The following is a 12,207-nucleotide window of genomic DNA, read 5'->3' on the forward strand; positions in this document are numbered from 1 at the left end:
CACCCTAAGGAATCATCCACCCTCTCAAACATTGCAAGAAAGGTCTGGTGAGATGGTGAGATGTCATTCTAAGTAAGATGGCAAAGCATGGAAGCACTTCAAAGGCCATGAGATAAACCAGAACAAAACATTAAAAGCTGTCTTCTTTCAGGGATCTACCCATTCACCTTACAGACACAAAGACAAAATGTTTTCATCTGGGGCCTGATCAGATTTTTTTCAATGTCTTCAACAAAGAAAACAGAATTTAGTTTGTCACCACTAGATGAGTTTCTCAGCTTTGTTCATTACAGGACAGTGTAAACTCTTTAAACCTCACTGAAAACTACAATTCTAAACATTACTTTCTAATATTCTACTCCCAGGAATTCCTTTTTTTCCCCCCCCTGGCAATAGTTTCAACTTTTTTAAACATTACCATTAGGACTGCCTGCAGATCTCCCATATGTCTCCCACGTATGCCCCATATGTTACCTACACATGGAAATCCCCGGCTAGCTTCTATGTGATGCTCTCCTGATTGTACAGCCACAGGTGAAGAGTGGGTTTTTTTGAGCTAAATTTAAATCTTTTAATTGAAGCCCCCATATAACTGTTTTCCTACAATTTCCTCCCCCAAATTCTTTCTGATCTTTGTCTTCCTTGCCATGATACCATTATGTACTCTTGAACACAGATATCTGATTTTATACTCAGATGAATAAAACTTTGTTACACAAGCTGAACTCATAGAAACAAACAGCTGAAACTGCTCCATACAGCTGCTCAGTTGTTTATTACAATTCTCTGGCATCTGTATGATCCACAACTGATTTATATGTATATAAATATCTATAACTCTATACTGTGTATAGAAGAAAGCATATATTTACACACACACTTCATCCTTTGATGAAAATATTGAGGGCCAAGCAGCCATCAGTCCCTGGACATCCCATCAGACACATGTCTATTGACTTTGTTATGACTGCACCAGTTTAATCCACCTACTATGTAATTTATTGATTTGGGTTTCTTAATGACACATGGCTTACAAAAACCAGTACTTAAGTCAAATACACCTTACATGAAGGAACTCCATTGTTTTATTGTTGACCAAAGCCTATCTAACTACAGGCTGCTGGTAGGAGAGGCAGTCCTGCCCTCTTTGCAGCTTCTTCAATACAAAAAATAATTTTTTTTTTCCTGGTAGGATTAGCTTTTAGCTCATCCCATGGCTACACAGTTGCTGGAGTCAACACAAGGGAGGGCCCAGAAAGAGAAGCCAGGGACTACAAAGAGAAAAAAGAAACAGTACTGAGATTTTAAACTGACCTAAAATGGCACTACAGTTTCAGTCAACTGTAAAACCACTGCCTTGCTACATAAAAATATAGGGAGCTACTTATCAATTATCAATCATGTTCCCAAAGTGAGCCTCTGTTATCCATAAAATTCAGTCCTGCTTCCACCACTACTGATGGAAAATTTAGGATTCAGGTAAACCACTGTCTTCAATGGGATTAATTTAAGAGTTATATTTATCCACTGCAAAAAACCAGGTTTGAACGTTCCACAGTTTTACAAAGCTCAGGAATATTCTGTTTTTTTCTAAATATTCAGTATGTTTTGCAAGAAATATTATTAGCATTACAACCACAGTTTCTGTGGCCTGGTAAAACAGCAGCACTTTCTCCTTCAACACTTCAACTTCACAGTCCCAACTTTGTACTGCAGACAGTAAAGCAGCAAGAGAGAAGAGAGAGAGGGACAGCACATGAGATGCTGATCCATTTTCCACAACACAACACCCAGTGCTTTTATTTCCCTAATCAGCAAACCCTGCAGGAAAGCTGGAAGCAGTAAGAAGGAGGAAAAACAAATCCAACAACTCTTCAGGCCTACGTCTGATTCTGCACCAGCAAAACTCTTCCAGCTCATTCCAGTTTTATCCATGGGACATTTATTAACACTTTTTCCAGCCCAGTGTAACTGTGCTTTGTGGGTATGGGAGTATCTTTACTTGTTAACAATTCTGAAACAAACACTACCTGCAACATATGAACTAAATAAACTTCTGCACCGAACCTTTACTCGATATATTCTAATGCTCACAGAATTTTGTGGATTTCAAACTGATTTTAGAAAGTATCTGCTTGATAAAAAAGCCTTATGGGCTTCAGAGAGCTGTCATTGATCTCCTAAGTGAAAGTAGACACTAGACAATTCATATACTAGGACATAAAATATTTACTGAAAACAACAGTCATTTCTCAGTTTTCTATAGAATGAAAGATCAACACAGTTCAACACAGGGGTGGAAGAAATCATAGCATGTTCTGGCTGACAGCATAGTGTATTTACAAATCCACATATTCAACACAACACTGAGAAAAATCACACTAGGAATGGAAGGGGATGAGTGCACTTGCAGCTTTTGTAGAACTCAGATTTACTCAGGTTAGGACTAGATTAAATGGTGGCAAATATGTGAGAGACAAATTTGCCTTACACTTCTTTGCACATTGTTAATACAAGCTGCTAGGATAAATTTCACAGAAGACCAGTGCAATTCTAGACTTCAACAAATTTAAATTACACTGCCTGTATTTTAATTAGAAACAAGGATTTACACCTCCTGCTAGAAGTATCATCAGAAGCCATGACACTCGGATTTTAACAATTATCCAGAGATTTTTTAGCCCAAGATTATGTGAACTGTACCAACATATGGATCACTGAAGACTGAAGTGAGATTTGCAACAAACGGCTACACCTTGAAACAAAAGAATAATCTAAGAAATGTACAACACAGATGCACTGGAAACTAAATAAAAACTTACTAGAAATATGCCACCGCTGTGGTTTGTCTCTGTTGTGGAACCCAGACCTAAATAAACTGTTAAACACTTCGTGTAAAGGTATGCCAAACATTTCTCAGAACTTTCTTAAGGTCCCAACAAAGAGTCAACCTTTTTTGCAAAATGAGGCCTAGGTTAAATATTTTATTTGGCTCCTCAAGATGGACTGAGAAGTTGGGCACTAGCTCCAGATCAGTTCTTGGACTAACATCAAACATTACCCTGTCATTTATCCAGTCAGTCAAAACAATGTTTTCCATCTAAACCTTTAATGTTTATGTCCTGAAAAACTGCTAATTGAATCCAGTTCTTGAAATCCATTTTTTTTAATCTATACCATCTAATTTAGAGATAATGAACAGAAAAGATAAGTGTTGAACAATGATTGCAGAATTAATCCTATAAACATTCAAGCCAAAACAGAAGACTGCTAGTTTCATAGAGCCAAAGAAAATTAAGATTAAATAGCATTTGTCAGTTTGAGAATAAATTTTTAAAAACACTGGATATACAGATTCTTCTAATTCCAAACAGTTTTAGAACTCAAGAGCCCTCAAACTGCTTTTCCAATCAAAAAGGGTAATCAAAACCACACAAAACACTTAAAACTATTCCTAGGCAAGAACTGACAACATGTCAGCTGAATTAATAAAATTCAATGTTTTTGTTAAACATGTAAAGCTTCCTTACAACAAATGACCTTATGTGAAACAACTCCCAGTTAGCTAAAGCAGAAAACACCTCAAGTTGTTCAACTGGAGAGACAGGCCAGTGTTTCCTATAAGCTTCCAACAACAGAACTGGTACTCAGTGCCTGCAAGAGCTGCTGACCCTGGAACAGTCCTAAAAAGAGAATTTTACCTTCATCCCATGCTCTTTCTAAAACACAAAATGACAAAAAACCAAAACCACTCCTTAGGGCTGTACCTGCTTCACCTGGGGGGTGATCACAGAGTGTAAAGCCAGCCTGGTTCTGCTCACAATCACACTCCCCTCAACACACTGAGATTTTCACAGGCACAGTTTCATTATGTGCTTAATCCTCAATAAAAATAAAATATGAAACAATTTTGAACACAAAACACAGAGGTGAGAAACACAACTCCCTGGACAGTATATATTTCTTTTAAATAACACTGCAGACCATTTTTTATGTTTCAAAGATAAGCAAGTCTGAGCACTCACTGCTCAGGGAAAGAAAGTATTAAAGCACTGCATCAACAGAGTAATAACCTGAGCAGAAAGCTACAAAACACTCGGTAAAAACAAGGCAGCACTGTTCCATGCAGCAGTCCCAGCTATGCTCATTTTAGGAGTTTTATTTCCAAGTGGAATATAGAGACACTCACAAATCTCCATGAAAACTAGATTAGAAATCTAGTCCGAGTAATTGCAAAGTAAAACATAAGCAGATACATTTTACTTTTCCTGTAAAAATAACGTACTTGGAAAAAGCAGTATGGCAACACCTCTCTTTATTAGGCATTAAATTGGAGATATTTCTTACACACCTAAAGTAAATATAACAACTCTTTTAGTATTTTTAAAAATGTTTCTTTTGCAAGTTGCTTAAAAACACTATATAAAGATGAGCATTTTCAGTGGAAAGCTATTCTTTTCTAATTGCTTACCTTCATGTACTGATGCTTCAGGACACACAGTATCACTTATGTGCTGGAGGACTTAGCAACACTTTGAAGAAAAGAGCTAGTTTCAAGTGTCCTGATTTTTTTTTAAAGAAAGCTCCAGCAGAATTTCCAATATTTTTTTCCTCTAAACCTGTTTATCTGGGATTTTATACGGAAAAGGCATGGTTTTAAGTATTTAAGACCAGATTATTTTCCTTCCTAGCATGCAGGTGAACCGTTTTAATGGTGTTTTAAAATATCAGAGGTCAAGTGGTCTTCTGGAGGAGGGCAGCACAAGGCACTTCACCCAAGAAGTGTGAACAATCATAGAATCGTGAAATATGCTGAGCTGGAAGGGACCCACCAGGATGATCGAGTCCAGCTCCCAGCCCTGCACAGGACACCCCAAAATCCCTCCCTGTCCCTGAGAATGTTGTCCAAAGACTCCCTGAGCTCCGGCAGCCTTGGGGCTGTGACCACTGCCCTGGGGAGCCTCTCCAGTCCCCAACAGTCTGAGCTGAGGAAATCGCTTAAAAACCCCAACAAAACAACAATAATAAACAAACAAAGAGATCAAAAGAAAGAGTGTGACAGCCTCTTTCGAGTTTGCACCGAGAAGACGAAGGGAAAATCAACAGCAAAGTTGGGGTGCGGTAGCTGAAGTTCGCCCAGGCGGCTGCGGGGCCCGGGCCGGGCGGGCGGCGGAGCCCGGACACGCCGAGCCCGGCCCGAGGGGCACCGAGGGGAGGGAAACCTCGCCCTCCCCTTCCCTGCGAGGCCCGAGGGGCCGCTCCGGCCCCAGGTTCAACCTCAACGACACCCGGAGGAGCCGCTCCCGCCCCCCGGCCGGGCTGGCCCCGCGCCCCCGGCCCAGCCTCACCTGTCAGCCGCAGCTTGACGGGCCCGTTCCGCCGGGCCCCCGGGTTGGACATGGCCCCGGCCGGGGCTCCCCCGCCGCTGCTCCGCCAAGGGCTCGGGGGAGGCGCGAATGGAGCCGGGCCGGGCGCTCAGGGCAGCGGCGGCCGCCGGAGGAGGAGGAGAAGGAGGAGAGGCCCGGATGTGCCCAGCGTCGCCATGAGCGGGGCCGGGGCCGCGGAGGAGGAGCGGAGCCTTCCCCGCTTCCCTCCGCTTCCCTCCGCTTCCCCGCCCCCGGGCCCGAGCACAACAAAGCCGGGACGGAGCCGCACGGACGGACGGGCTGGCGGCGGGCTCGCCTCGGCTGCTCTCGCTCCGTCCCTCCCTCCTGCCCCGGGGAGGCCCTGCCCGCCCCCCGCGCCCCGCCTCGGGTCGGCCCGGGAGCCTCGGGGGGAGCGGCGTCAGGTGGCGGCGGCGGCGGCTGGGGCGGCCCTGGCCGGGGAGAGCGGGGAATGGGAGAGCTGGGATCGAGAATGGGAGAGCTGGGATGGGGAATGGGAGAGCTGGGATCGGGAATGGCCTGTGCTGGGATCGGGAATGGCCTGTGCTGGGAGAGCTGGGATGGGGAATGACCGTGCTGGGAGAGCTGGGATCGGGAAGGATGGGGGAATGGCCGTGTCCTGAGGAAAACTGGAGTTTAGGAAGGATGGGGGTATTGGCTGTGTCCGAGGAGCAGTAGGGAGCTGGGAAGGATGTGGAGATTTGCCACGGCCTGGGAGAGCTGGAGATCGGGAAGAACGTGGGTGAATGGCCCCGGTGAAGAGGAGAGGATGACCGAAGTTGTGTGGGAGTTGGGACGGGAAAATCGAGGGTACAAATGGGAAAAGACATGGCAGGAGAATTCAGGCTGAAACGTGTGGTCCCATATAGAGTGCTGCTGATCCAGGGCAGTATTCCCTGTGGACAGGGTGTGACAGACCAGCCCTGGAAATTGTTAAACTTTGGACCAATTTGGTTCTTATCTGCACTGTGTGGAAATCGGCAGTTGGGTTCTATGAACTGCAATTCGCAGAATAATACTTAAAAAAATAAAAAAAATTAAAATTCCTTGCATCCATGCCATGTGGCTTAATTTAACTCCCACCCTGTGGGAAAGGTGACCCTTTCCAGAGTTTTCCCACTTCTGCAACACACTTCCCATGAGGGGAGCTCCATCGAAGTCGTGGGCAGGGCCAGAGGGGCTCAAGGATGAGAAAAGGTCCCAGAAAAGCTACAAAGGTTGCCACAGTCAACTCTTGCTAACAACCTTACTAATACTCTGCTCGTTTGGTCATGTCACTGCTCTGGCTTCTTCCTGCTGGGGTAACCTGTGAAGTGTTATCATGTGGGTAGTCAGATGAGGATCCAGCTATGGATCAGCATGGGATGCTGATCATCCCAGCATGGGGTGAGAAGATGAGAAGATGACCTGTGCTTCACTGAGTTCATTGTGTGGCTTCTACACAGCCCAGGAGTTCTCTCTCTGCAGCTGTGTGGAGCTGAGCTGTAACCATGCCTGGAGTTGTCCCATCCTGAGCCTTGTTAATTCAAACTATGATTTTTTTTTTTTCCACTGAAGGCCTTGCAAGTGCAATGTGGTTCTCAAAGCTTTCCTTCCATAAAATGTGACATCTCCTACACTGTACATGAAGACTCACTTACTTTTCCTCCCCAAATGTCTGAAGTGCCAGGTAGAGATTTCCTGTGCTTCCTGCAGTGGTGGCACTGCTGTTCCCATATCACTTCAACAGGGAGCAGAGGAGCCCTGGGATCCCTTCCTTGGCCAGGGCTGTGGCTGTGCCCTGTGCCATCAGCTGTTTAACACAAAACCAACAAATGTTAGACACCAACCTCCTTCACAGCACAGGCAGAGCACAAGAGAAAGCATTGGTTCATTGGTTCAGTGCTTCTCCACTGGTTCAGGAGAAGAGAATTTGAAACAATTAAAGTCTAAGCAGCATTTACTACAAAACATTAAGACAATTAATCTATGGATTTAATGGCTTTATGTTGCACTGAAACAGGTTAAAAGTTACTTTGTAATGGTCATGTAAATTTGCACATGCCCCAAAGATATTCTAGGTGTCCAGATTCCTGCATTAAAAAAAATTTTAAAATAATTTTTTTTTTTTTAAATCAGCATTTTTAATTAAAGGTCAGACTATTAAAGTTTCAGTCTGTTAGAAATTCACATAGGTCATTATCCTTCTCTTAAACCAAGCATATAAAGCAAATGCTTGATGGTTTGCCAATATCACAACATTACCTGGTTACCTGGCCACTGCTAAACTGAACACAAAAATATAAAACTACTTTTCACATACTTAACGTATTTCTAGGTTTTTCCTAACATCATTTCTGGGGTCTTGCAGTGTGCTTTGGACTAACACTCAATAATAGTGATATAATTTGACAACAGTGTTTAATGTTATATTAAACATAGAATTCTTTCTACATTATCTTTTTCTAAAGGATAGCTAGTGTGTCAGACATTAATTGAACTGCCAATATTTTAAAAAACCCATTTAGATTAAATACTGTATTTCATTGTTCAGTAGTTATATGAACATTTTAATGCTTTCATTGAAAGTGTTTTTTAAAGGTCATAAAGCATACTTAGTTTCAATCTGCTTTTCAGAAAGCAACTTGCTGAATTAGAAAATTTTCAAAGATTTTTAGACAGGCTACTTGCTTTTCAGTGAAAACACTGATATATTGCAAGTGTTAGAGCATTAACTGACAGTCTGCATTTGGGTCAGCATATAAAATGTACTGTCTGCAGGATGGCTCCTACTGCTGTGCATTTTTCTTTAATACATGCCATATTTGATTTTATTTACTTAATCTTTAAACAACCAACATGACTTGAGCACTTCTGCATCCCAAAAGCATCAGTGACACATGGGACAGTCCTGCAGAGCAGGTGTGTGTTTAACAGGGGGTGAAGAGGGGCTCCAGCTCCCATCAGCCTGGCAGGGCTGGGTCTCAGTTAGGTCAGGACCAGGTGGAGAGAATGAGCCAGACCAGGCTGCCTTGGGGCTCCAGGTGCCAACTGCTGCTCCCTCCCTTCTCTCTCTGTCCCTGGGTGTCCCACAGGTGTTTGTTTGTGTGCTGTCCTATCTCCCACTTCTGTTGGGAAATGAGGATTTTCACTCACTGTTCCCCTTCACTGAGTAGAACTGCCAGGCAGGATTTAAGCTGAGCAGCTCCATGAGGGACAGTGCAAGATCTGCAGATGAAGGGAAGCCTGCCAGAGCACCAGGAACTGCAGCAGTGTAGGGACCAAAGATGCTGACAGTCCCTGATGGTTGAAAGTGCTTTCCCAACCAAGGAATCCCACTGGAATGCTGTGATCCAGAGGTTCTTGAGCCAGCACTATTCTCCAAATTGTCAAAATATTGTCAGATTAACAGAACCGATGTCTCGCTGCTCCTGCTTTCTTTCGGTTTTGGAAGCCAAGAGTTTGCAGTAAATTGTGTCTTTATGCAGTTCCATTTGAGGAGGTTTCATTCTGTGCAGGGCTGATCCTGTGAGAGGGTCAAGCAAATATCATCAGAGCTGCTGACAAGAGCCCCATGCTGCACTGCAGGCTGGTATCACTGAACAACACATCCTTTCAGGATGAGGTAGCTCGCTGGGATCCACAGGGACAGGAGTGCCTTGCATCACCCTGCAAATCATTTTGGATGACAGCCTTGCTGCTGGACTTGGCAATTCAATCCAGCCTTCTTCAGCCAGAGCTTCACAGCTGAGCCACCCTCTAAAGGATTGGTGGAAATGTGTAGAGAAGGGGCAAGGTCAGTTATCTTTAGGACACCAACAGGGTCGTTGAAGAATGCACAAGGAGAAAATAATATAATAGTTGGTATCATTTGATATCATATCAGTGGTATTGGTGTCATATGAGTGAAACATTTGAAGAAGTATTTTAAAATTTCTTCTGTTCTATGGCTGCACAAAAAAGGGCTTTGATTTCTTGAATTTACCAAGAGAAGAAGGAGAAGGTTTTGCTTTCACAGATAGTTCTCAAAGGATTTAGTGGTTCTGGAGACTGGGAAATGTGTACAAACATCTTTAACCAAGTAGAGTTCATTTTCAAAAGAGGATGGTTGTAGTTAATTTTTTAGAGGTGAGGTCCTCCCCATCTTTAAAAATGGAAGAGTACACTGGAAACTCACTCCTCGGCATGTTGAATGTGTTTGAAACAAATCAATATTTAAGAATTACATTCCGTTTCTTGCTGTATATAGGTTTAATTGTGTCATTCCTTCAGCAGTAATGAGAGCTGGCTGGCATTACATCACATTCTTCCCCAGCTTCTGTAATGGTGTCAAGAAAGAAAGAGAGCTCTGCCCCTATTATTACCATTTTGTGATTCAATTAAAAGGTTAAACTATTTTCCTGAGACAATTTCTAAAAACAAAGATATTTTAAATTATCTGGATTGTATTTACTTCTACTAGTCATCATTTACTAAATTTCCCAGAGCCTGACATAGTTGAATTATAAACACCACCTCTGGAGATCATGAAGTTAAAGATGAGTTGATAAGTAGAGAATTACACCTTCATTTCCTCTTTCTCTATGATGTATTTCCATTGTATGTACAACTGATAAGGCTAAATGCCTATTTTGCCACCTAACAGTGTAGTTCTGAGAAATAAAGTACAATAGCAGATTACACCCAGGCAACCCCAAAAATGTTTAAATTTATCAGGTTTAATTTGATCTAGAAAGAGATACATTTGAAATATTTATCAAAGTCTTTGCCCTTTCTTATCACATCAGTACTTTTTTCTTTTTTTTGGTGAAGGTCTGTTAATGTAGCAAAAAAATTAGAAAAATGAAATTGTGAAGAATGATGAATGTTTCTATCAGCAGTTTTCTCTGCCTCTCTGTTAATTTGCCTGATTAACTCCTACCCTTTCAAAGCATTCTTCAACACCTTTGCTTGCAAAGGGCATTGTTCTCCTGCTCTGCCTCTTTGGCACAGGTTTTTCTTCTAAACCTTCCCTAAGCCAATCATAACTTCTTACTTCCTGAATTCATTGCAGATCCATCACATTTTTTGTCCTGTTCCTGAAAGGAATTCTGTCCTCCATGAGGCTTTCTGTTACCTTCCCTGCTGCTCTTCTGTGCTAAAGGAGAAAACCCTACTGCAGTCATGTATAAAATGCTTCTGCATTTCAGGAATCAAGATGAGGAACAGAAAATTTCACTTTGTACAAGATTCCTTTTTTCCCTTTGCAGATTGTGAAAGTTGTCAGACTGGAGGATTATTTGTGTTGCTGCTGAATGGAACAAACTGCATTAAAGCATTGAGATGCACATGCTTAAATATCTGGTTTTACTCTGTCTCTGTTGCTGCTCGGAGACAAAGAGAGTTAACCCAGCAGTGGAGGACAAACCTATCAGAGCTCTGGGATGAAGAAACATGTCTAGACAGGGGCTCTGGTTCTCACTAAGGCTCCCTTTGGCATGCAGAGACAATGTTTATGCAAGAGGTCAAGAATCAATCCATTTCTCAAGCTGGAGCTGGAGATGAAGCTTTTCAGGAGAAGAAACTAGGAAGGAAATCTCCACCCATGCGCTGGCTACCGCGACAGGGGACAGCAGCTTGGAGCAGAGACACCGTGGCCCTCTGAGACAGGATGTGTCTTGGGGAAATGATGTGTCTCTGAAGGGAAATGACTGCAGCTGTGGCTACAAAAAAAAATGCATGAGCTTCCATATCACAGGATTTTCCAGTGGTTAGTCACTAAGATAACTTCTAAGTCCATCCATCCAGAACAGATTAGTAACTGATGCACAGATATTCCATGCAGTTCTCTAGCCATGTTATTTCTTCATCATGTCCTGCAGGACAGCACTAGCCTAATGTGACTTTAGCAGAAGAAGAAAAGGGAGATTTTAGAAACAGGAATTGAATATGGAATAAATAGATGTGTTGCATTTTATTTCTAGACAGAGGCTGAAATCCGCTTTCTGAGAGGGGTAAATCAGTCATGAAAAATCATGTCCTGGTGCCTGGGCAAAAGGCTGGAGGTGACACCCATGTGCCAGCCCCTTGTCTAGCTCATGTCAACCCTGTTCTCTGCTGCAGGATGTGTCTCAGCCCAGAAACCAGTGGCAGGTGCTGCACAGCATTTTAAGAGCCAGCACATAGGCTAGAGCCCAGCTTCAGTCTTCAAGTACAGTGATGTATCTTAGGTTTAAAATACATTTCCTGACTTAATTCAAAATCAGTGAGACTGCTGACTTGAAGTACAAAATCAGCCTCCAAAAGTCTTGGGCCAAAAAAAAGGTCTCTGTCTGAAGAATATTTCCTTTATTCTTCCCTGATTTCCACTTATTTATCCATAGGACACTACCAATAATACAATTTCTTTCCCAGACTCTTGGACAATTGGCTTTGTCAAGTGCTTTGAGAGCTACATGCTAAATATTCCAACTGAAATTACTGAGGTCTCCTGAAAAACCACATGTTCCCTTGTGCAACTGCCCTGTGCAACTTTCTTGTGTTGTGAATGAAGCAACTGTAGAATCTCATCCTTTGATTTCCTTGGCTGATGCAAAACAGGTTCCTAGAAGACCTTACAGAAGAAGACAGTAGGAAACAGTGTCCTCTGAGTGACATGCATCAAGAACTTAGTTTACTACTGTGCTACAAGGTCTGTCTGCAGATATTATCTGATTCAACTTGACACCATGTGTATTGTCCCAGAGCTCAGATAAATGAAGTGTTTTGAGGAAGAATCTCAGCCCAAGTATTTAAAGAGTTGACATACAGCACTGTTTTAAACCAGCCACATTATTTAGCCACTAAAGGAAATGGTCTCCAATCT

The 12,207-nt window shown here is 42.7% G+C and overlaps 1 protein-coding gene across 2 annotated transcripts in view; it reads right to left on the reverse strand.

Annotated features, from left to right (window-relative positions):
• Positions 1–5,732, reverse strand: part of SMURF2 (SMAD specific E3 ubiquitin protein ligase 2) — a 58,715-nt gene extending 52,983 nt beyond the window's left edge. For both annotated transcript variants that reach the window (XM_033076520.2, XM_033076519.2), the window contains exon 1: positions 5,349–5,732. In XM_033076520.2, coding sequence (XP_032932411.1) covers positions 5,349–5,400 — 52 coding nt within the window. In that variant the 5' untranslated portion in view covers positions 5,401–5,732. The remainder of the gene's footprint in view (positions 1–5,348) is intronic.
• Positions 5,733–12,207: the final 6,475 nt, after the last annotated feature.

The sequence above is a fragment of the Catharus ustulatus genome, chromosome 20 (assembly GCF_009819885.2).
Source record: "Catharus ustulatus isolate bCatUst1 chromosome 20, bCatUst1.pri.v2, whole genome shotgun sequence".
In the NCBI taxonomy this organism is placed as follows: domain Eukaryota; kingdom Metazoa; phylum Chordata; class Aves; order Passeriformes; family Turdidae; genus Catharus; species Catharus ustulatus.